The 20,261-nt window shown below is 48.8% G+C and overlaps 2 protein-coding genes across 4 annotated transcripts in view; both read left to right on the plus strand.

The window, feature by feature from the left end:
- The window catches only part of FAM219A (family with sequence similarity 219 member A), a 109,777-nt gene extending 94,422 nt beyond the window's left edge, over nucleotides 1-15,355 (plus strand). For 2 of the 3 annotated variants that reach the window (XM_049795101.1, XM_049795104.1), the window contains exons 3-6: nucleotides 285-387; nucleotides 4,552-4,632; nucleotides 4,985-5,039; nucleotides 6,215-15,355. In XM_049795101.1, the coding sequence (XP_049651058.1) occupies nucleotides 285-387; nucleotides 4,552-4,632; nucleotides 4,985-5,039; nucleotides 6,215-6,373 (398 nt within the window). In that variant the 3' untranslated portion in view covers nucleotides 6,374-15,355. The remainder of the gene's footprint in view (nucleotides 1-284; nucleotides 388-4,551; nucleotides 4,633-4,984; nucleotides 5,040-6,214) is intronic. The other variant, XM_049795102.1, reaches the window with a different exon arrangement.
- Nucleotides 15,356-16,763: 1,408 nt separating this feature from the next.
- On the plus strand, nucleotides 16,764-19,634 carry CZH9orf24 (chromosome Z C9orf24 homolog). Its single transcript, XM_049795073.1, has 6 exons — nucleotides 16,764-16,901; nucleotides 18,098-18,242; nucleotides 18,782-18,894; nucleotides 19,010-19,085; nucleotides 19,210-19,391; nucleotides 19,545-19,634. The coding sequence occupies exons 1-6, from the start codon at nucleotides 16,764-16,766 to the stop codon at nucleotides 19,632-19,634; spliced, it is 744 nt and encodes a 247-aa protein (XP_049651030.1).
- The last annotated feature ends 627 nt before the right edge of the window (nucleotides 19,635-20,261 follow it).

The following is a 20,261-nucleotide window of genomic DNA, read 5'->3' on the forward strand; positions in this document are numbered from 1 at the left end:
CTGGGTCTCATCCAGAAGCTCCGTGGCCATCTTAGTGTGGCATTGTCAACAAGCTGCTGTAAGTCAAGGAACTTTAGGTTTAGGCCCTGGTGACCTTGGATGCAATGGGACACAGTTCATCCAGCCTTTGCAGTGTACCGCCTTGGGAGATGGAGAGCTCATGTCCTTTGCTATTAACTCTGCTACACCTTTTGCTGCTATCAAATCTGTGTTTCTGCAGCTGTGTGGTGGCCAGCCAGGCTGTTGCCCTAATTTTTCTTTTCCCTTTTGTATCCCATATGCAGAGAAGCAGAGGGAGCTAGCTCGGAAGGGCTCCCTGAAGAACGGCAACATGGGAAGCCCAGTTAATCAGCAGCCCAAGAAGAACAACGTGATGGCACGAACAAGGTAAAGGACTGGAAAAGCACTCAGCTGTGCTCTAAGCTGCAATTCCTAATGGCCTTAGGATGGGCAAGGACAACATTCATTGCCATTTGCCTACTGCCAAACATGCTGCCAGAGCAGTGATGGCCCTTCCCAGAGCTGGCAGGCCCAAATGCTCTGTGCTGTGTTGCATCCCATCCCCTGGGGAGACGCAGGGACAGCTGACCCCAGGACCAGTGACAGTGCAGCCTGCAGGAGGCAGAGGCAGCCCAGCGTGGTCGAAATCAGGGGTTTGCTACAGCTGCCCTATATGTTCTGGGTAGCCTCATGTAACACATAATCCTGCCAGCTGGAGAGGTACGGTGCTGCTTCATGTAATGCAAACTGGTTTAGAGCTTAGTTCTGCCTCAACTGCTTTTATTGCAGTAGTTCCCTGGCTCCTTTTTGACGATGACCCCTTCCCCATACTGATTGACTTCATGAAGGCTTGTATATAATCCACCTCTGTGTGCTTTGCTATACACCTCCTCTGCGCTTTGAACAGCATGGTCATACTTTGCTGGAGCTGCTTTGGCCCATCTCTGTATGACAGTATCAAGACTGTGCTACAAATCACTGTAAACAAAGATGTTCCTAGCTGAATACGTTCTTTTAGAATATTTCTATTTTTTCCATGCAAGCTTCAGTACACCAATGTATCACTTACCTGTATTCAGGAGGCAAGAAACCCCATGGGCCCAGGGGATTGCACGCTTTGCATGTTACTAGAAAGGTGGCAGTTTTTAGTGGAAGACCTCACTTAAAATGACAGAAGAATCTGTGTGAATGCTGGGTGTTTACTGATGAATGGGAAAGTTGCATGGATTACCATATATTAAGTAGAACAGGAGCTGCAGGTCAGAGCCTCTCTGTATGCAGCACATCCAACAGATGAGGTTCCTTGTTCACATTAATTCCCCAAACCCAAAATAGTCATAAATCATGCCAAGACTTTGTCAAGTTTTATTTGTAAGCTCCTGCAATGTTGGTGGAATACACTGCATTGCTCCCTGCTCTGTGTTTGATTGTTGAGACCATATAAAGGAGCCAGGGCCTTTGTGGCAACAAGAAATTCAGCAAATGCTTTCAGCTGGGTTTTCCATGCCCACTGTTCCTCCCTGTCTTGCAAATACAAGCTGGAAAGACTTGGTTTCTTTTCGCAGTAGGCTGCATGTTAGCTTCCCAAGAGGAATGGTAGCAGATTTGCTGCTTGAGAGATTTAGAAACAGTGAAATTAGCAGAGGAAGATGGTAAGGGAGAGAAGATGGCATAAGTACAGGTGCTTATCTATAAAATTAGCGACTTGTGCTTGGAGAGCTGCTGGTGGAAAGAAGACTGATTTGAATGGGGAAGAGCAGAGCAGTGACACCTATTGACAAAAGCTTTTGAACAGCCAGCTCAGTTTTATTCCATTTGTGGACATCTGAGCACTGTTCAGAGGACATGTGGACCCCTCCGCAGCCAAACATAGCCTGCCAGCAGTAGACTTGCTTTTCTTAAGTTACTTTTCACACAGCTTTTGGAAGCATCCCTTAGGATCTACGAAACAGAGGTTTGCAGCTATTGCTTTAGTAGCAGATGTAGCCAAGCTCCATTGTTCCCATATGGCTGGGAGGTGGATCTCACTGGCCCAAGTCCCTCCATCCTCCTGCTCCCTTGGCTTTCTGGGAACCAAGCTGCACCATGAGCACAGCCCTAGTGATACCTCAGAATGGTTTGGTCTGTCTTGCCACAGACCTGGCAACCCCAGGAAGGCAGAAATGCCACAAGCTTGTTCAAGCAGCATCTTTTCACAGTGTAACGGTTGCAGTATGATGGGAGATACTCCAGTGGGACACACTGCAAAACATCCAGGTTATGATTTAAATCTGAACTGTTGGCTTTCTCTGTCTCTGCAGGAGGAGAATAAGCTAAAGCCATTTCCCCCTTTTTAACAGTTCTGCTGTTCTCATCAAATATGTTTTCCTGTGTTCAGGCAAACCACATTGCCTCTCCTAGCCTCTACTCCAACTCCTCCTCCTTGCCCTGTTCTTTATTATCTGTATGAATTTCTGACATCCAGCCTCCAGTACCAGATTGTCTTCACCATTCAGTCTTCTCTTGGGGCAGGGGTACAGCCAGCCTTAGAGGTGAAAGGATCTGGATCCTTAACATGCTCAGTCTCCCTAAGAGCAACTAAAATGTGAACAAGGTTGGGGTGATACTGGAACACTTGATATGAACACAGGCAGAGCCCACAACACCATCCACACTACTTGGGCACAGCCACATATTGCAGTACACTCTGAGGATAACCTAAACTCGGATTTGTGTCATATGATTTCATGTTAAGTGAGCAAAAAAACCAAGAAGCTCCTACTGGGACAGCTGCAGATGAAAGCAGCTATGACTGCTACCAGGCTTTGTTCTGAGGATGGTGGAAAGTGAAAATAAGGACAATCAGGATGCGAGGGAGAAAGACTTAGATCAGGGACAGAGACATTGTCACAATTTTCATCTGTTGCAGAAAAATTGAAGTTCTGTGTTATTAAGAGAAAAGACATTTCTCAAGAAAAAGATGTAGTGATATTTTTTTTTAATCAAGTAAACAGCACCACAAAACATTCTTCTCCTAGATCCCCTGATAGTGCTTTGTTCACTCATGATATAGTAACAACTGTCAGTGAGGATATGTGGAGCAGTGACTTGAAAACTGGAGAGTGAGAATGGAAGTCAGTACTTCTGATATCTGTATGGGCAGGCTGCTGCTGCCAGATCACAGCTTCAGTTCCAGACATCTTTGCTTCTTGACTTCCTTCCTATATGCTTCAGGAGCAGAAGGACTGTCCCAGTGCTATGAGAAGGGGTATTGAATTTTGCAAGTGGATCCCATTTTCTCCAGTCCTCTGGTTCAGCAGGTTGGAAATTCTGCATCAGTTTTAAAATTGACTTCTTTAATCTTGCATTTCGATGAACCCACTAAGAAAATACAAGTAGTCATGAACTTATATATCTGCTTTGTGTTAACATTTGAAATATTTTACTATCCCTGAGCCTGCCTATCTTCAGTGCCGGGCAGGCCTTTGTATTGCTAAAATTATAATGGCTTCCTGAAATTTTCTAAGCAGAAGCAGAAAAATGTTTCAGGTAGTTAGAGAGCAGTTGGAGCACGGATGAGATGGATTATCATCTTTAGATTTGTATTTCCCAAACTCTTAGTGAAGCATCCCTGTGCATCATTGCGTGTTGTTAAAGACCAGTTCTTCATTTGGGAGAAAACCTGAGTTAACCCACTGAACAACTTGGATTTTCATCACTCTTACAGTTCCCACCTGCTGAACTTAGAATCTTACTGCATTTGCCCGGTTTGGTTAATCTTGTTTTAAATATGAACCAAAGTCTCTGTGGAGTTTTCTGCATGAAATAACTCTGTTGTGAACTAGATCTCATTGTATTAATGCTTTTTCCTTATCCTAGAAGCTCTGAAGCCTATATTCCATTTCACAGACTCTCTCAAGCACTTAAAGGTGCAAAGTCATCATCAGCCTTTGTAACACCTTTGATGAAGTGAAAGGCATTATGAAATAATGGGATTAAAAAAGTACTAGTCTGACTGGGCTCTTAGGCTGCACCCACCAGCTCATACTTCTCATACTACTGAATTTAGGATTGAGACCTCAGACATGTAGTGTTGAGGGGCTGAGTAGGGACTGAGGCAGAAAGACCACACACCTGATTGCTGATCGTAGAATAGTAGGAGCACTGAGCCTCTGCCTTCTCCTAGCCTCCTTCTCTTATTTACTTTTTGATAGTGTCATGTACTCATTCCTAGGAAAAAAAAGCAACACAAAAATGAACAATCTGATACAACAAGCAGCGTCAGCCAAACAGGTTCACCGGAATGAAGTGCAGTGTCCCAAGACTTTTTCTTCCAGGGAGGAGCATGTTCCCAAGGCATGTCCAGCATTCATCCCTGTGAAACTGCTCTAAGCTACTCAGAGACACAGCTCACTCCCTCTGAATTGCACCCATTTAAACGCCTTCACCAATAAGGGAGTGCTTGCAAGGAATTGAAACAGGGAAAACCTAACTATCATATAGCTTTGCCCTAAACTATGTGTGGTACTGAGCTTTACTGTGTTGTTAACGGACAAAATTTAATCATTTCAGGCTCGTCGTTCCCAATAAGGGCTATTCGTCATTAGACCAGAGTCCAGATGAAAAGCCACTGGTAGCCCTGGATACGGATAGGTACGCTAAGTATTAATAAGATGATATACATTACTGTGCAAGTGAGTTTTCATGCCAGAGTGCAGCACTGAAGCTAACTCCTACTGAAACCGCTCTTGCAGGCTCTCACGCTGTTCCTTGCTGTGCCCATCGGCATATGCCATAACAGGTCTGTGTGTGTAAACAAGTAGGAAGCCACATGAGTAACAAGCACTGTGCTGGAAAGACCTGAGGGTCACAGATGAAAGTTGCTCTCCAGGCTCCCTTGATGTAACTTCTCTGTGCCTCACGGCACGAGAAAGATAGGGCTAACCAGGGAATACAAGTCTCTCTAACTGTTTCCTTCTTTGCTATATCTTGTCCTTCCCTGCAGCGATGATGACTTTGACATGTCCAGATATTCCTCCTCCGGATACTCATCAGCTGAGGTGAGTTATACTCTATCCTGCCATCCTTGACATGAATGCTAATAGCAGAGCAGCCAGAAACAGCTTAGAGTGGCCTTGTACTGCCAGAACTGGCTACACAACAAATTTACCAGTGGTGTAGACTCTGTGAGTCTGCAAGGGGCCATAGCAGAAACTGTGCCATGTTTCTTTCTTCCCTGGTGATCCAGTTGGCTCCATCCCTGCACTGCCATGGCACAGAGATCTGCCCGTCGCCTGTTTTCACAGCTACCTTTGGCTTCACTCAAGCTTTTCCCAGTTCTGCTTAGTCCTGCAGTGTTGGCCCATGTGGTGGAAAAGCGTCAACTTCTCTGTCACGCCAGCTCTGCAACTGTATGCTTGCCAAGGACACAAATAAAGGATCTGAGGGTGTGCTGTGATTTCCAGTTCTTGGGGCGGTCAGGGTCACCTAGTGCATGTTTACTTGGAGCAGGCAGAAATTCCAGGGAGGACTTGCAGATATGAACCCTTGCCCTTTCAAAGAGAAAAGGCAGGAAGCTCAGGCTTTTTAATCCCTCTGCATTGCTTCTGAATATATTCCCAAACTCTCCCCTGAATTACTTGCTCAGCCTCTGGCTACTGCTTCTGCAGGATCTGATTTTACATCCAGGGTGCTGAAGAGCCATTCTATCCCTTCCTTGGGCAAAATACATCTGAAACACAGAGAAAAGGCCAAGAGCAGGAACTAGATCAAATTATCTGGGCCATGTCTGGGCCCTGATGAAGTGTTGTTCACCCAGATCTGATTAGACAGCACTTGAATCTGAGATTACAAAAAGCCAAGAGGCTTTACCACCTTTCAACTGCTATAGAGTGCCCCAGACTGAAAGGAGAGACTGCCTGACTGCCAATTGGTTTATTAACATTATTATTACATTACTTTAAATGAGGGCTTGTCTTCATGGAAAGATTATTCCAGAATAAAATAGTGTATCAACTTGCTACTCTGGAATATCTCACTCTATAGATATTCCTGTTCTGGAAGAAGCTGGAACAGAAGGCAGCCCTCACCTGTGGTCAAAAACTGGGACTCTTACATTGGTGGGGCAGCTGCTGATGGTAGGGAAATACATTCCAGAATAAGGGACCTCCTTCATCTTCTGACCATCAGAAGTAAGAAGTCTCAGGTGTTTGACTGTTTGTCTCTTTGTCTGTAGCAGATCAACCAAGACTTGAACATCCAGCTGCTAAAGGATGGGTACCGGTTAGATGAGATCCCAGATGACGAGGACCTCGACCTAATCCCCCCTAAATCGGTCAACCCTACCTGCATGTGTTGCCAAGCCACCTCCTCCACCGCCTGTCACATCCAGTAGTGAGGCCGGCAGGCTGTGATCAGTGCTTTCCACTATAACTGTAAAACTTAACAGCCATTGCTTCCTCCTATGGTAGGACGTGCACCTCTTTGTGTTCATGGAGCCAGGAGAAACCAAAAAATTCATTTTATGATTGGTTGATAAGTTATTTTAAACTATGGTTAAACAAAAGAGAAGTTGCTCAAAGTGCCAGGCAGTGCCTGGCAGAACTAACTGGTCTGGAGAGCAAATGCAGGGGGGTCCAGAGATACCTCCTTGGTTTTTGTAGGCACTGGGGATGTTTTGTAAGGTGTCTTCCAGAATGGGAAGAGTCAGATGGGGCTGAAGGTAATCCTGCCCACCAAAACCAGTCCATCTGGGAGATCAGGGGTGAGTCTGAGGTGTCAGGGGGTTTTACCAGTGAGAGGAGGTCAGTTCTTAATTCATTCACTAAAGCTGTTTTGCATAACCAAAATGATACTGTAACTGGGGCACAGGAATGGGAACGGAGCTGGGCATCCTTTCTTATGGCAAGGCTAGCCAGGACTAGCATGACACAATTCATTCACTTGTGAAGAGGACAGATAGGTGACATTTCACTGTGAGTCAGTACTAGCTAGAGCTGTCGTGCCACATATCCAATGCCATCCACCCTTAGTTCCACATTAAATTATCACTAAACACATCAGATTCAATCTGCAGTCCAGCCATGCTCTTCAGGTATTCAGTCCTTGCCCAAGAATACCATACTCCTGAGTTCACTCCAGTCACATATACTGACTTCAGCCTATACTTAATTCCCATGAGACCCATCTGCTTCCAAAATTCTTAACTTTGTTTAACTAAGAAAAAATTAGTTCTACACGAGACAGGACTAGAGCTGTACAGTCTGAAGGTCAGTGCCAGAAAAGCTAGTTGAAGGAAGCATGTTTTTACAGATCTCCACTGTTGATGCTCTCTTGACACTGTGTCTCTTGGTGCCTGTGGGAGAGATTTGTTAACACTGAAGGCTTCTTGCGTGGTGGCATCAGACTTTAGGGGAGTTTTCACCAACAGCAGGATTATGAACAGCTTCAGCTGAAAAAAAAAACATGAGAGGAAAATACTCTTTATCCCATCCCTGCCCACTTGTGAAACAGGCTTGGTCTGTGTTAGAGCTGTCCCATGTCAAGAGCAATTGTGTTTATTTGGTGCTGGAATAGTCAGGAAACCTGATGTTACATTAGGTCACTGGACTGAATTGCCAGTTCACCAGCAGATTGTTTTGAATACAAAATCATTTCTGGAATTAGGAAAAGTGTCCTCTCCCTGGCCTGTTTTACGCTGCTGGCTTCAGCATATCTGGGGCTTAGGCGAGAGATGGGCTGGCATTTTTCTTGGTGTTGAAATCTTTTGCCACAGGCACAACAGTGTGTTTTCCTGCCCTGCCAAGAGAAACGACCATCTGCCTTAGGTCATCACTTGCTTTATAGCCTGGGGAAGAGAAAAAGCGAGGGCAGTTCTGAGCTTCCCATCAGAATTCCTGAGGCATAAGGCAGAGCCTGAGCTCCATGCCAACAGACAGATCCCCCATGTGAAATCTGCATCAAGTAAGCTGAGTCTTTAAGAAGTCCTCTTCATGATTAGGAGGAGATTTATTTAACATCCTGCGGTTTCACTCTGTGCAGTGCAAAGCACGATACCATCTACAATGTGAGCAAAAGAGCAGGCACACAAGATTCCTGGGCTTTATTATGCACTTGCTGGTACTGACAACTGTTAAAGCTATGTTTGCCCCCTCTCCCTAAAACAGTGTGCTGACACCTTGGCTCCAGGCTGTAGAAAGAGGACTGAGTGGTGCTGTTTGCTGAGCATCCCTGCCTCATGCAGAAGTGCTGGTTAACTTGCCAGCTCCTCTAGGAGGAGTGTTCCTCAAGTGGATTCCTCTCCCTTTCTCACCACCTGATCATGCTGAGGGGGAATATTTCCAAAATATTTCTAAAGAAGCACAAAGCATCAGGTCTCCAATTCTACACTTCTTCCTTTGTGTGCCTGCTTTCCTCTCCAGTGCTAGCTCAGATTGAGGTTAGCAAGTTGTCTGAAGGTTAGGGAAGAGCTCTAACAACACTGTGTAGAGAAAAAAGATAAAAGGGAAAAAACATTCCTTAAGGAGTCTTTTTTTTAAATGGGGAATATAGTCAAAACCTAACAGAAACACCACGGTCAAACCAAATCCCATAGGACATGACTGAGTCTCTTTAAATCTTCACTCTTCTAAAGAGGGACTTTGCAGTTCAGCATTGGTACCATGCAACGCCTTCATCACATTTATCCTGGGTCAGTCTCTGTGCCTTCCAGATGGGCTGGACAAGTTCAGCTTTTCCCACAGCCCTTGCTCAGGAGCTCAGAGCATCTCGGTGTGCCTGCTAGAGCAACAAGTCATCTGTTTACGTAGGTCAGCCATGGAGGACTGCAGGTCCCATAGGTCTCTGTCATGCTGCCATCACGTTTGGTCTAGGACAGAATGAGGCTTGCTGACACTGTATCTCCCAGGGTTAACGCCTCCCCTCTGAAGGACAGACCTTCCCTGATAACCACTGCCCCATAGCACCACAACCAAGTCCTTTTATTGCCCCTGTTGCCCTATTTATTGCCCAGGGTTTTGCCTGCCATGTGCCCAGAGGCATTCTTCAACCCTGTAACTGCCCTCAGGCCTTTGCATTGTGTGATGTGCATCTGCTTCTAGCATAACCCTTGAGGGAGGGAGAGAGATGAATTTAAATGTTACACCCAGTGCTTCCTCCAAATACAGACCGAAGTGTTTTTCCCTGCGCGTGGAAGGAGTTCGTTGCACAAATAGCTGGTTTGGCATGACAGTACAGGACCATAAAATGGCAATTTTTTGGCTTCTCCTCTCTATGCTTTGTGTTCATATATTTTGTTAGGGGAATAAAGTAGAAAGGGTGGGGAAAACTAGTTATCTGTGTAGGGTCATTATCAGGAAGGCTGAATGGATTAAGACAATGCACATGTGGTTATCATGGAAATTGAACACTAACCCTTCTGAACTGCAGCCCCTTAAGCAGGTTATGACTATCTGGCAGGCTTGTTGGCTTGTTATGGAATATGGTGGACAGCCCATCAGTATGTATGAACCACAGATTGGGCTGGCTCCCCCTGTCTGGTCTTGTGTTCAGACCTTTGCTTCAGCCAGAAGGTTTTCCTTGTGCCCTTGTTGGATGTTAACACTGTGGCGACTTCCTGGGAAGGTGTATAGATACATGGCTGTTATGGCACTGCCCTCCTTAGACCAGTCTCTGCCTCCATGGCCTGGAGAAGGCAAAAGCAAAGAGCATGGATCCTGACTCTCTGTTGCAGCATTATAAAGCCCTAAAATCTGCAGAGCTGCTGGGCACTCTCCTAAATGCAGACTGCATGCAAGAAAGCAAATCGTTCCTTGTTCCAGTCTTTGCACCAAACCAGATGGTCTTCTCAGGCCCCATTTCAGCCCAGAGTTTTACAGAATAACAAGGGGAGGAGCACCATGGAGTATGAAAGGCTGCATCGCTGTCCATCTAAATTACCATGCAAATAGGACTTAAGGATATTGATGCTGGTGCCTCCACAAAGGAATTTGCATTTGATGCCTCCTAAAGCCAGACAGGCTTTTTGTAAGAATTTTACGTAATTTCAGTCACCAAATTACCTGAGTTTAAGCAAGTCCTTTCCTTTTATCAGGTGTTAACTTTGTCCTTTAATGTGAGCTGGCTTTGAACTCCAGGGTCTCAGCACTCAACTCTGTCCCTCCGGTCTGCAAACTCTCCATTTCCAGATGTCTGTGTGAGGAGGAACATCCTCCTAGTGTTGAGGAAGGTCTTTAGATAGCATGGTCTAGTCTGTTTTTCTGGTGTTTGTAAATAAACTTTGGCCGAAAGGAGGCTGATGTCCAGGCAATGATCCCGAAGGCTCATTTGATGTCTTATCAGATATATCTTGAAGCCAACCTTGGAAGAGCCACTGGATCATATCTGATGCTGCTGTGTGTCTAGGCCCAACATGTACTCTTGGCCATTGGGTGTGTTACGCTGTTCTGGCTGTCTTGCCTGCAGATACCTTGCAACTGCAAAAGCAGGCAACCAAGCCTGCTGCATGGACTTTGAAAGGGACTTCAGGATGCTCCCCCATAGACAGGATGGACCCAGCTGCTTCTGGTTTGTCTCTCTAGCTCCTTTCCCAAAAGGAGGCACCTGTTCTGCTCAGCTGTGTGCTGGCTGACACATTGGTCTGCGATCCTGAGCAGAATCCTTTTCTCTCCGTGCAGTCTGTCCTCAGGCTGGCCTGCAAGCTGTACAGCGGCATGCAGGAGACTTGAAAAGTACAGTGCCCTGTATGTGACTCAACAGAAACATGAAGATGCTTTTGAAGAAAGGAAGGACCCAGCTGGGCACCAGATGGAATGACAGGAAAAGGAAAACAAGCAGTAACTAGAAAGGTTGCCAAGTGCTGTTTTGGCCTAGGGCAGATCCCAGTTGTCCGAGTTAATCCATCTCAGTGCAGTGCTGATACCAGCAGGGAGCAAAGCTCACTTTCAGATGCACATACCAGAAACACCATGTCCCTGAGCTGGCATCACAGCCAAATACTACTGCGGAGAGTCTGCTGGACTGTTAGAGCACAAAAATGAGATCTGGGGTCCCTTGCTACCGTTGGCACATGGTACATATTTGCTCTAACCTCAGGCAAGTCACATCCCCTCTTGATGCCCATTCCCTTCTGCAGCACAGGGGAGGAACCTGCCTTACCAAGATGCTACCACCACCCTCCATGGATTTTGCCAAGTGTGTGACAGGCACCATTGATAGGATAGCTCTGCAAGCAAGACCCAAAACACATGCCATAGAAATTTTATGCATATTTTCAAAGTACTACTCTGCTTTCCCTCTGTTAACCAGCTTCTGATGTTGCTTGCATGTGCCAGAAGGCTGCAGGGTGGAAGTTAGTAGAGAGATTAAAAAGCTTTTGGGGAAGATGTTTGGCAAGGATGTCTTTCTCAGTTATTTGGCAGCTGGTTCTCACACAATTGGCTTCTCAATCTGCATGCTGCCACAGGGAACATGTAAGAAGATTTGGTGGCCTAACAGCACCATCCCCTGCTAGTAGAATTAAGGAACTTCCTTATTTGTGCAACTGGGATAGCAAGTGCTGATGGGAGGGAAGAGACCACTGAAGGGTTCATTTGTGATATTCCCATGGCAGTTTCATGCTCTTTCTTTTAGCATCCATGTAATCATCTGAGGGTATAAACTGGCAGTTTTGCCTGTGCTATTCCTTTACTTTTCCATTCTCCATTCAAGCTCACATGGGGTATGGCCACTCTTACCTAGAATGAAGTAGGCTTTGTCACCTGGCTGCTGCTTGGCTCAACAAGCACAGGCTGTGTGTTTGAAAGGAACATCTGCATAGATGGGCAGTGCCACAGGGCAAGCTGGGCTAGGTTGAGCCTAAGGGGAAGGCATGGGAAGGTCTTCATTTTGAGGTGCTTCTCACCTCTAGGAGAACATTGCATCCTTGTTACTTCCTTTCAAGGCTTTCCAGTGAGAGGAATTGCTCCACACCTTGAACCACATCTCATCAGCCAAACCCACCTTGTTACAGAGCCACACAAGCCCTGAAGCAGAAGGCCCAGCAATTTAGCGTAGACGAAGCGGTTATGACCTGGGATTACCTACAGAAGATTAATGCACATTTCTTACAGGGGCTGGCATCTGTATTTTAACTCCCTGTATTATGCAGCTGATCTGCTGGATTGCTACCAATAAATTACTACATCCCCTTCTTTGTCCCCCTTGACACTGGTGGCAATCCCAGGATCACAGCAGCTAAATACTACCTGGCTAAGCACTGCTTTGACAGCTTGCTGGGAAGGCAAAGGCTGGGTACTAATTGAGATTACATGGAGCGAGCAGTATGGCCCATGCAGCTGTGCAGCAAGCAAGCCATGTCGCAGAGCAGCACAGACACTGGCAGGACAGGTTGCAGATTTCCCTGGTGCCTGTGGAGAGCAGCTCCTCCCATTGCTTCCCAGACCCATCTACTGCTGGTGGTGGCTCTGAGTGTTTTTCTTTCTCTTTCTCTATAAAGTTGCCCCAGCAAAAGATGCATTTGCTCCCAGGAGCCCACCTTGGTGGTTGTGCCTGGTCTGTGGAGCCATTTCCATAGTAACAAATAGTGACATCAAGGAGTGGAAGGTACAAAAAAAGCCTCATTAGAATGTGACCATCTCAGATGTGTCACTGAAAACCAGCACAGTAGGCACCAGGAAAAGAAAAGGCCACCAAAAGGCCATGCTGAGATAAATCCTATTACCTGCCGTATTTCTACCCTCCCAGAGCAGTATTTCTCCCTTAGTAGCCCATCCGGCTGCTCCAGGTGAACTCACTGGAATGCACTGCTCTCCACCTAGGCTTCCTTCTTGCTTCTGCACCCCAAAAAAGCTGTGACTCCATTTCTTACCCACTTTCCTCAAGCCTGCATGATTTGGGAGATGCAAAGATTGTTGGGAGATGTAATACAGATGCATGGCAAGAGCTGGAAAACTTTGACAAGCTGTCTTCACAACAGCACTGCTGGTTTTTATCACCTTCATCTCCATCCTCAGCTCACAGATTTCTTTGCTCAGTTTCTTTGCACAGAAAAGCTGCCATGGCAGCTGTATTCAGCTAGTAGCTGCCTCTGTCCTGAGACAAACCCAAGGCAAACATCTGACCAGCAGGAGATCCAACAAACGTGCTGGTGGGTGAGCCAGAGAGCAGGCTGGGGTTTCTTTTCACCTGCCTGAAGATCTCTGGGGCTCAGGGTTCACCAGTCTAGTGTAAAAACTTGGTGTGATCCAGCAAGCCAAGCCGGCCGCCTTCACCCTCCTGGTCTCAGGGCTGCGGGAGGTCTGGGAGCCAAGCTCCAGGTCCCAGACCTGCTAGCCCAGGTGCTTCTGGTGTGGGCTGGAGACCTGCAGCAGAAGCGTGGGTGGGATGCCTGCCGGCCGTGCTCTTGCTGCGCTGGGGCAGGGCACTGTAAGACACGCTGGTAGGGCTGTAGTTCTGCAGGGAGAAAGACTCTTGCAGAGGATGAAGTCTTTGCAGGGGAGAAAATTCAGAAAGTTACACACACACACACTTTTTGCACATTTTTAACCATTTTTACTCCTTCCACAGTGGTTATTGAACCTTCAGTTTAATAAAGGAAATGAGCCACCGTTAAATAGCTTTCTGAAGGGTCTGAAAGTACGCGCTATTTGCATGCAGAGCTCTTCTGTGCCTAACATGGCAACTTCCAGACCTCATTGTATATCCTGTAGCTGAGTTACCCTGTGCGCTGTGGGGGGACTGGGGTGGGAGAGTCAGCACTGGCCATCATGCCACACAGCCACGGCTTCCCAAACTGAAGAAGAATCAGACCAGGAGGTGGGGGAAGGAGCAGCGACAGTAGGATAGCTAGTTGTCACAGGTAATCTTCAGTATCCGTGTCCAGTGGTTAGTCCTAGAATTGCAAGCCTTGTTATATTGCACATATCCTCCTTCCACTCCTCTGTTCTCAAAGCAGCCATCGCCTTTCTTCCCCATGCACTAGTGATGAGCATCAGAGGCAGTTGCACCAAAGTGACTCTCAGCCCAGTTCTCCATCCTCCTCTCCCACCCAGTCCCAAGACAGCCTGGACTGTTGTTGGCCGTCACAAGTCTAGTAACTCCGCTTGGGCTTCTTTCCTCGTGTATCATAGCTTTCTCCGCACACACTCTAGCAGGGCAGTACAGGAGGCTCTGACCGTGTCCCAAGAAACTTCTTTGCCCCCTGGCAGCACCTTGCAGACATGCACCTTACTGGGAATGTACTGGGTCAATGCTGATGAGATATGGCGCTGATGATCTTGCATAGGTGGCAGCTGATGGGGATCCACTGGGAGAAGCTGGCAGAAAGTGGCTACTGTCCCTTTTCTTTTCTTTTTTGAGGGAGAGGGGGATTTTTTTTGGCATTATGATTATTGTCCACCTTCCAGTGGCCAAGTTCTGGGCTGCATTAATAATTGGGGTTCACTGGCTGTCCAGGCAGGTATGGAGCTTTGCATCAACCTTAATAGCAAATGTGGCTGTATCCAGAGCCTGGATACAAGCTGGGTTTCTCCCACGCTGGCAAAGTGTTTTCATCAGGTTCCAGATAGACATTTCTGGCAGACAGGAAAACGGCACTCCTCCAAGTCTGGATCAGATCTGCACTTCCATTTCATGTCCTCAGCTTGGAAAAAAACTCAGCCCAAGCAAATGCTTCCCAGGTCTCCTTTCCACATGTGGTGCCTGGCACCCCAGGGTGGGGGTGGCAGGAGGCATTTCAGGACCACCAAAAGCAAGATCCTTTTTGGATGTATTTAATGGAAATATCTTTCAGGAGGAGAGAACTCCCAACCTTTGCGTTAATCTCAAGAGCAAGAGATTAATTTCCAGCTGTCCTTGCATATAGTGAAACATAGCTGAAACAGCCAAATGCAAAGTAGAGTTAAATGTAGGGTTTGACCTGAATAACCTTTTAATTAGGAAGATAAATTTGTTGTAGCTTGACCTTAGTCCATGTTAGGAACCTGCTAATCATTTGACATGCAGAGTGTATTAATGCTGCACTTAACTTGGCCATTGGTTTTATTATCTGGTTTGGGGAGTTTTTTTACTCCCAAAGCATCAGTCTTGCATCCTGTATGGATTTTCCTTTCTTTCTTTTTTTGCCCATTCAGAACATGTAGCACACTGTTGTACTTATGTTCCCGTCTGCGTAGAGTATTGCCTTAAACAGATCAGTTGTGTTGTGATTTGTTTTGGGTTTTCTTTTTTCTACCATCAGTTTGATGCATTAATTTATTTAAAAATGTGGGGTTGGTTTTTGTTGGTTTTTTTTTCAAAAACATGAAACATGTATAATATTTTTTTTAACATTTCCATTGCAGTATTTATCATTGTTACTGGTTGTGTGTAGTGTAACAGAATTAATGATATTAAAAAGCATACATATGAAAACCAGCCTGCCAGCCTTTCTCATTGTGGTGAACTGGGGTGAAAGCATACAAACAGCACCATCTCCTCTGAGTCCCCAGCAGTCATGGATACTGAAATCAGGGGGTGCCGCTGGCTCATGCTGGCAGCCGGTCTGGTGCAGGATTAGTCCCCCCCAAACAAGAGGCTTGGACTGCTCCCCAGATCTGTGCCCTGGGGTGCTCCAACGCCACAGAGCTGGGGGCAAAGTGGTAGGCACCCCCATGTCCACACCTCCCTCCCAGCCTCCCACAAGTGGATGGGGCTGATGGAGAGCCTAAGCCTGGCTCAACAGAGACCAGTGGGGTGTGAAAATGAACAGCAGCTTGTTTTCTTCATTTCATCTCTTAACAGCACATTAATCACGTTTGCCTTGAGGCATCTAGATGCCCCAGGCTGCCCAGCCCCACCGTCATCCGCAGCAAATGGAGGCGGCGGGTTGGCATCCGCCCTGCCAAGATGGACATTGGTCTTCACTGGTCAACTCCAAAAACGTGGCGGCAGAGGGGCCGGAGCCAGGAGCCGAGCAGGGCTCTGAGTTGGTGCTGTGTGACAAACCAGGCCAGCGTGGGGTTTTGCAGGGGTAGGGGTTTGTACCTGACTCTCCAGCTTGGGGAAAAGCAATCCCAGGTCATACAAACCCCTCCCTGGCATAACCCAGCTGCCTCTGCACTGAGATGCACAGGGACTGCTCACTCTGACTGCAGAGCCCATCACCCAGGACAAAAGAACAAACAAGCCACACAGGATCACCTAAACCCAGCTTTTTAATTGAAAAGGGGAGACAGAGCAGGTGGTAATTCCCCTGGCCACCCCAGCAGGCTGGGACAGTGGTGCCTGGTGCTGTGCCCCCAGGCATTGGCTGCACTGGTGTGGTGCTCTGTGCATGCAGCTGGGTTGCTGCAGGATTTCCAAGGAAATGTGGGAGAGAGGGGCTGGAAAAGCCACAATCACTGCTTCTGCACCTCCCAAAATAAAATTATCTTGACTAGGACCAGCTGAAACTGTTTCCTACCGTTGTTAAGGTAATTGCCTGCAGGAGAGGAGGAAGCCTGGAGCCAAGACAGAGCCAGGAGGGTGCAGTCCACTGAGGGGTGTGGGCAGTAATTGCTGTGCCCTAGGCTAGAACCAGGGTGTACCTATGAGACTGACAGAAAGCCACCAAATCCCCCTGCTCCCGCACTATGACATCACTGATCACATAAGCACCACCCTGGGCTGGCAGAGCAGTGGCACTAGCCCCATTCTCCCTCCTGCATGGGCTGCAAGCCCTCAGCCCCACATAGCACTGCTCATCTAGTGGGGCATGCCCAGGACCCTTAGAGACTCCAAGCACTCCTGTCCCAGTGGGCTGCTGCACCATGTTCCTCTTCTCCAAGAAACACAAGACCCCCGTCAGCACTTACACCGACTCCTACCGCCCACCATGCTCTGTCAAAAAGACCATCCGTGAGCAGGCTCCACAGGAGCTCTGGAAAGAAAACAAGTTTGTTACGCAGGTAAATGCTGGGGGAGAGGGAGACCTCAGGGTTTCTACGCCTACCTTGCTGTACATGCTCGGTGCCGGGCAGGCGTGTGGGATGGGGACTTACGGTGTGCTTCACAGCATGTGTCTAATGGGGGGAGTCATGCTCCCTGGTTAGGAAAGCGTTTGACACCCCATGGCCTGTGCTTGCTGGCTTCTTGTCCCCTGGAGCTGCACCCTGCAGTGGCTTTAGGTTCTCAGGGCTGGCAGTCACCAGCACAAGCTCTCACATGTCAGCCCTGTCCATCAGTAGGTTTCAGAGTGCACAGGGGGCAGGATCTGCTGAGGAAGGGGAAACTGAGGCAGTGGCAGGGCTCAGGGCTTCTGTGTGATTCAGTGGCAATGGGGCGGCAGATCAGGAGGCTCCGAGAGCTGTTTCAACACCTAGACTGCAGGCTCAGCTCAGTTCCGACTGGGGGGCCTTCCATGCCAGGGGGACTATGCAAAGGGTCAGGGGAGATCTGAGCACTGAAAAAACCCTCCCAGCCCTGGTCCTGGAGGAGGAGGGATCCCTGAGCTGTGGCCTTACTGCGGGGGGCATCTGTGGCACATGCAGCTTCCCCCACACAGGCTAACAAGCATGCAGGCTCTGATGCAAAGCATGCTGCAAACTGACTCATCTCTTGCAGCCTCATTAGCATGTGCATTATAATGAGGGAGCCAGCAGAGGGCATGGAGAGGGATATCCCCACTGTGCAGGGACAGAAATAGCTCATGCAACCAAGGCACCCATCTGCCCCACACGACCCCAGCCTTCTTGGGCTTTGCCAGATGTAGAACATTGTTTTGGTCCTGTAACTCCCTTCCCAACCTCTGCTGGGCCCACACCTGGCAGTGCCAGTGCACCCACCCCTTCTCCCACTCTGCAAAGTGCCCAGATGCCTATGGACACGCTGGGTGCAGGGGGAGAGGAGCCAGCGATGCCCAGCCATGCTCCGTCCCCTCTTTTTGGGTGAGCAGGAAGTTTGGGGAGGGGAGGGGGAGGATCACGGTGCTGCTATGACCCCCATGCCCCCACACTGTGAAGGACAGTTTGGTGCTCAGATCTCCAGCTGTGTCTCCAGCGTTAGACCCTGCCTGGTAATCAGCTTCACCAGGTGCCCCAATGACTGTGACAGCAGACGCTGCCGCAAGGCCTGGGTGTCTCTCCCCACTCCCCACTGTCTGCAGGGATTAACGATGCCCCCCATGCAAAATCCGGTGAGCCAAGGTCGGCGGGAGCAGCTGATGAAAGCGGCAATGCAGGAGTACTACAGGAACACCATCGACCCCGCTGCCTATTGGCCTGAGAAGTACTGGCTGGCCAGGTTCGAAGGTACCACCGAGGTCCCACCTGTCCCCCTGTGTCACGCAGGGCACATCCCCACGAGGCTGGGGGGCTGAGGGTGCTGGCAGCAGCTCTGTTCATCCCCTCTTTTGCATCCTGCATCCCCCCCACAGTGGCAAAAGGACCCTCTGTCAGCATCTGCGCTTTGCTGTGGCCGCCCATCCCCATCCCTGCACTGAGACTGTCTCTGTTCCAGGGATGCCCACAGGTCCCCAGGGTTCTCTCCTCCCGTGGCCCCTAAATACGCCCTGGTGGCAGGTGCTGCCTGGGGGACACCCTGCTGGCACCCCATAGCCCCCAGGGACCAAGGCTGTGTGGGCAGGGACAAGTGACCAACAAGCTGGCAGTGGTGGGTGTCAGCTCCACCACAGATTCTTAACAAGGACCCCAGGAGCAGCTCCTCTGACATGTCCCCTGGCCCCGTGGCATTACATTTTGGGGAGAGGGGAAATAGTCATTACTCTCTGGCTGTCCCCCCATGTCCCCGGAAGCACTGGACACCCCTGCCTGTCGCTTTTGTGTTGCAGAGAAGTACAACCCGGTTTTTGTCAACGAGGACAAATATGTCATCTGGAGAACAGGTCCCTACAACAGCGCAGCCTGGAATAAGCACTCCTCTTACCTTCCCCTCCTGCCCAAGGTAGAGTCCAGCCCCCCGCTCACCCCAAACTTGAGCCACCACAGCTACCACTGGCACCTCGGGCTCTGCAGTAAAAGGCTGGCAATCCTGCAAGGGCTGCCGTTGCTCCTTGCAGGTGACAAGGACGGAGACCTTGCTGCACAGTGTACCGGTGCCATACCCCCCAAAACCCATCTGCCTCGATCAGTTTGGTAACTACCCTCACCCTGTCCCTGTACTCCAGCTGTAGCTGTGCCTGTGCCATGCTGGCATCCATCCAGGTGATGGCCTGGCTGGTTCTCTTGGCCCTTACCCCCACCATCCCTCCAGTTGCAGAGCGGGAGGTGATCACCAACATGCTGCACAGGCTGCCCGTGTACAGTGTGACAGGGAGGGGACCCTTCCAGGTCTACTACAGCCCCTGCTCTGGGCGCCACTACTGCCTGCGAGGGATGGACTACTACGTTGATGGGGGTCCTGCCATCAGAAGACATCTCCACACACTAGGAGAGAGGGCTGTAAGGTTGGGATGGGATGGGATGGGATTGGATAGGTTGCCTTGGGTTGGGTGGGGATAGGTTGCCTTGCATGGGGATGGGTTGAGTTGGGATAGACATGATCTCCCTTGCCCTTGGGGCCACCGCTCACCCTACCTCCTCTGTCTCTTGCAGGAGTATACCGTGCTGCAGTTACAGCCCCAGAGCGATGTTCCATACATCTACACATCACCCTCAGCCATCCGCCCCATACAAGAGCCTTAGGTGCAGACACATTCAGTGAGGGTAGCACTCCAAGCCTGTTGCCCTGGGCGAAAAGCCTATTATTTTTTCCTAATGCCAGCCAGCCACTAGCTCTCTTTTCATCAGGGTTTCATACAAAATTGCTCAGAGAGTTATTCAGGGGACAATTGTGCAGACTGCAGACTCTAAGGGGTAGCAGATCCCATCACACTGCCCATGCAGGCAGCAATGCAGCTGCTGTACTTCCACCTTGCAGGGCTAAGTGGATGTGACCAGGGAGGGCAGGACACCCTTGCGGTGCTGGGCTGTGGAGCGTGTTGTTGCTACCTGTGGAGAAGCAGTTGCCAAATTTACTCCCAGGTCAGGTGTTTCTATGCTTGATCTCATCCAGCAGTCCTTGGTATTGTACAGCACCTGAAATCTTGCTGGCACTGGAGCCCGGCTGCACATAACTTAGCATCTCCCAGAGTTTGGGGCCACATCAGTGTTTCTTGTGCTGCTCTTGTATTTTCTCTCGTCATTGTTTGCTCTTCTTATCCAAGAACCTGTTCCCTGGTCATGCTGTTCATTATGCGGTAATCAGCCCTGTCCTTCACCCACTGCAGGTCCGGCAGCACATTTTAATCCCCACATGTTTACCTTCAGGGT

The sequence above is a fragment of the Accipiter gentilis genome, chromosome Z (assembly GCF_929443795.1).
Source record: "Accipiter gentilis chromosome Z, bAccGen1.1, whole genome shotgun sequence".
Lineage (NCBI taxonomy): Eukaryota > Metazoa > Chordata > Aves > Accipitriformes > Accipitridae > Astur > Astur gentilis.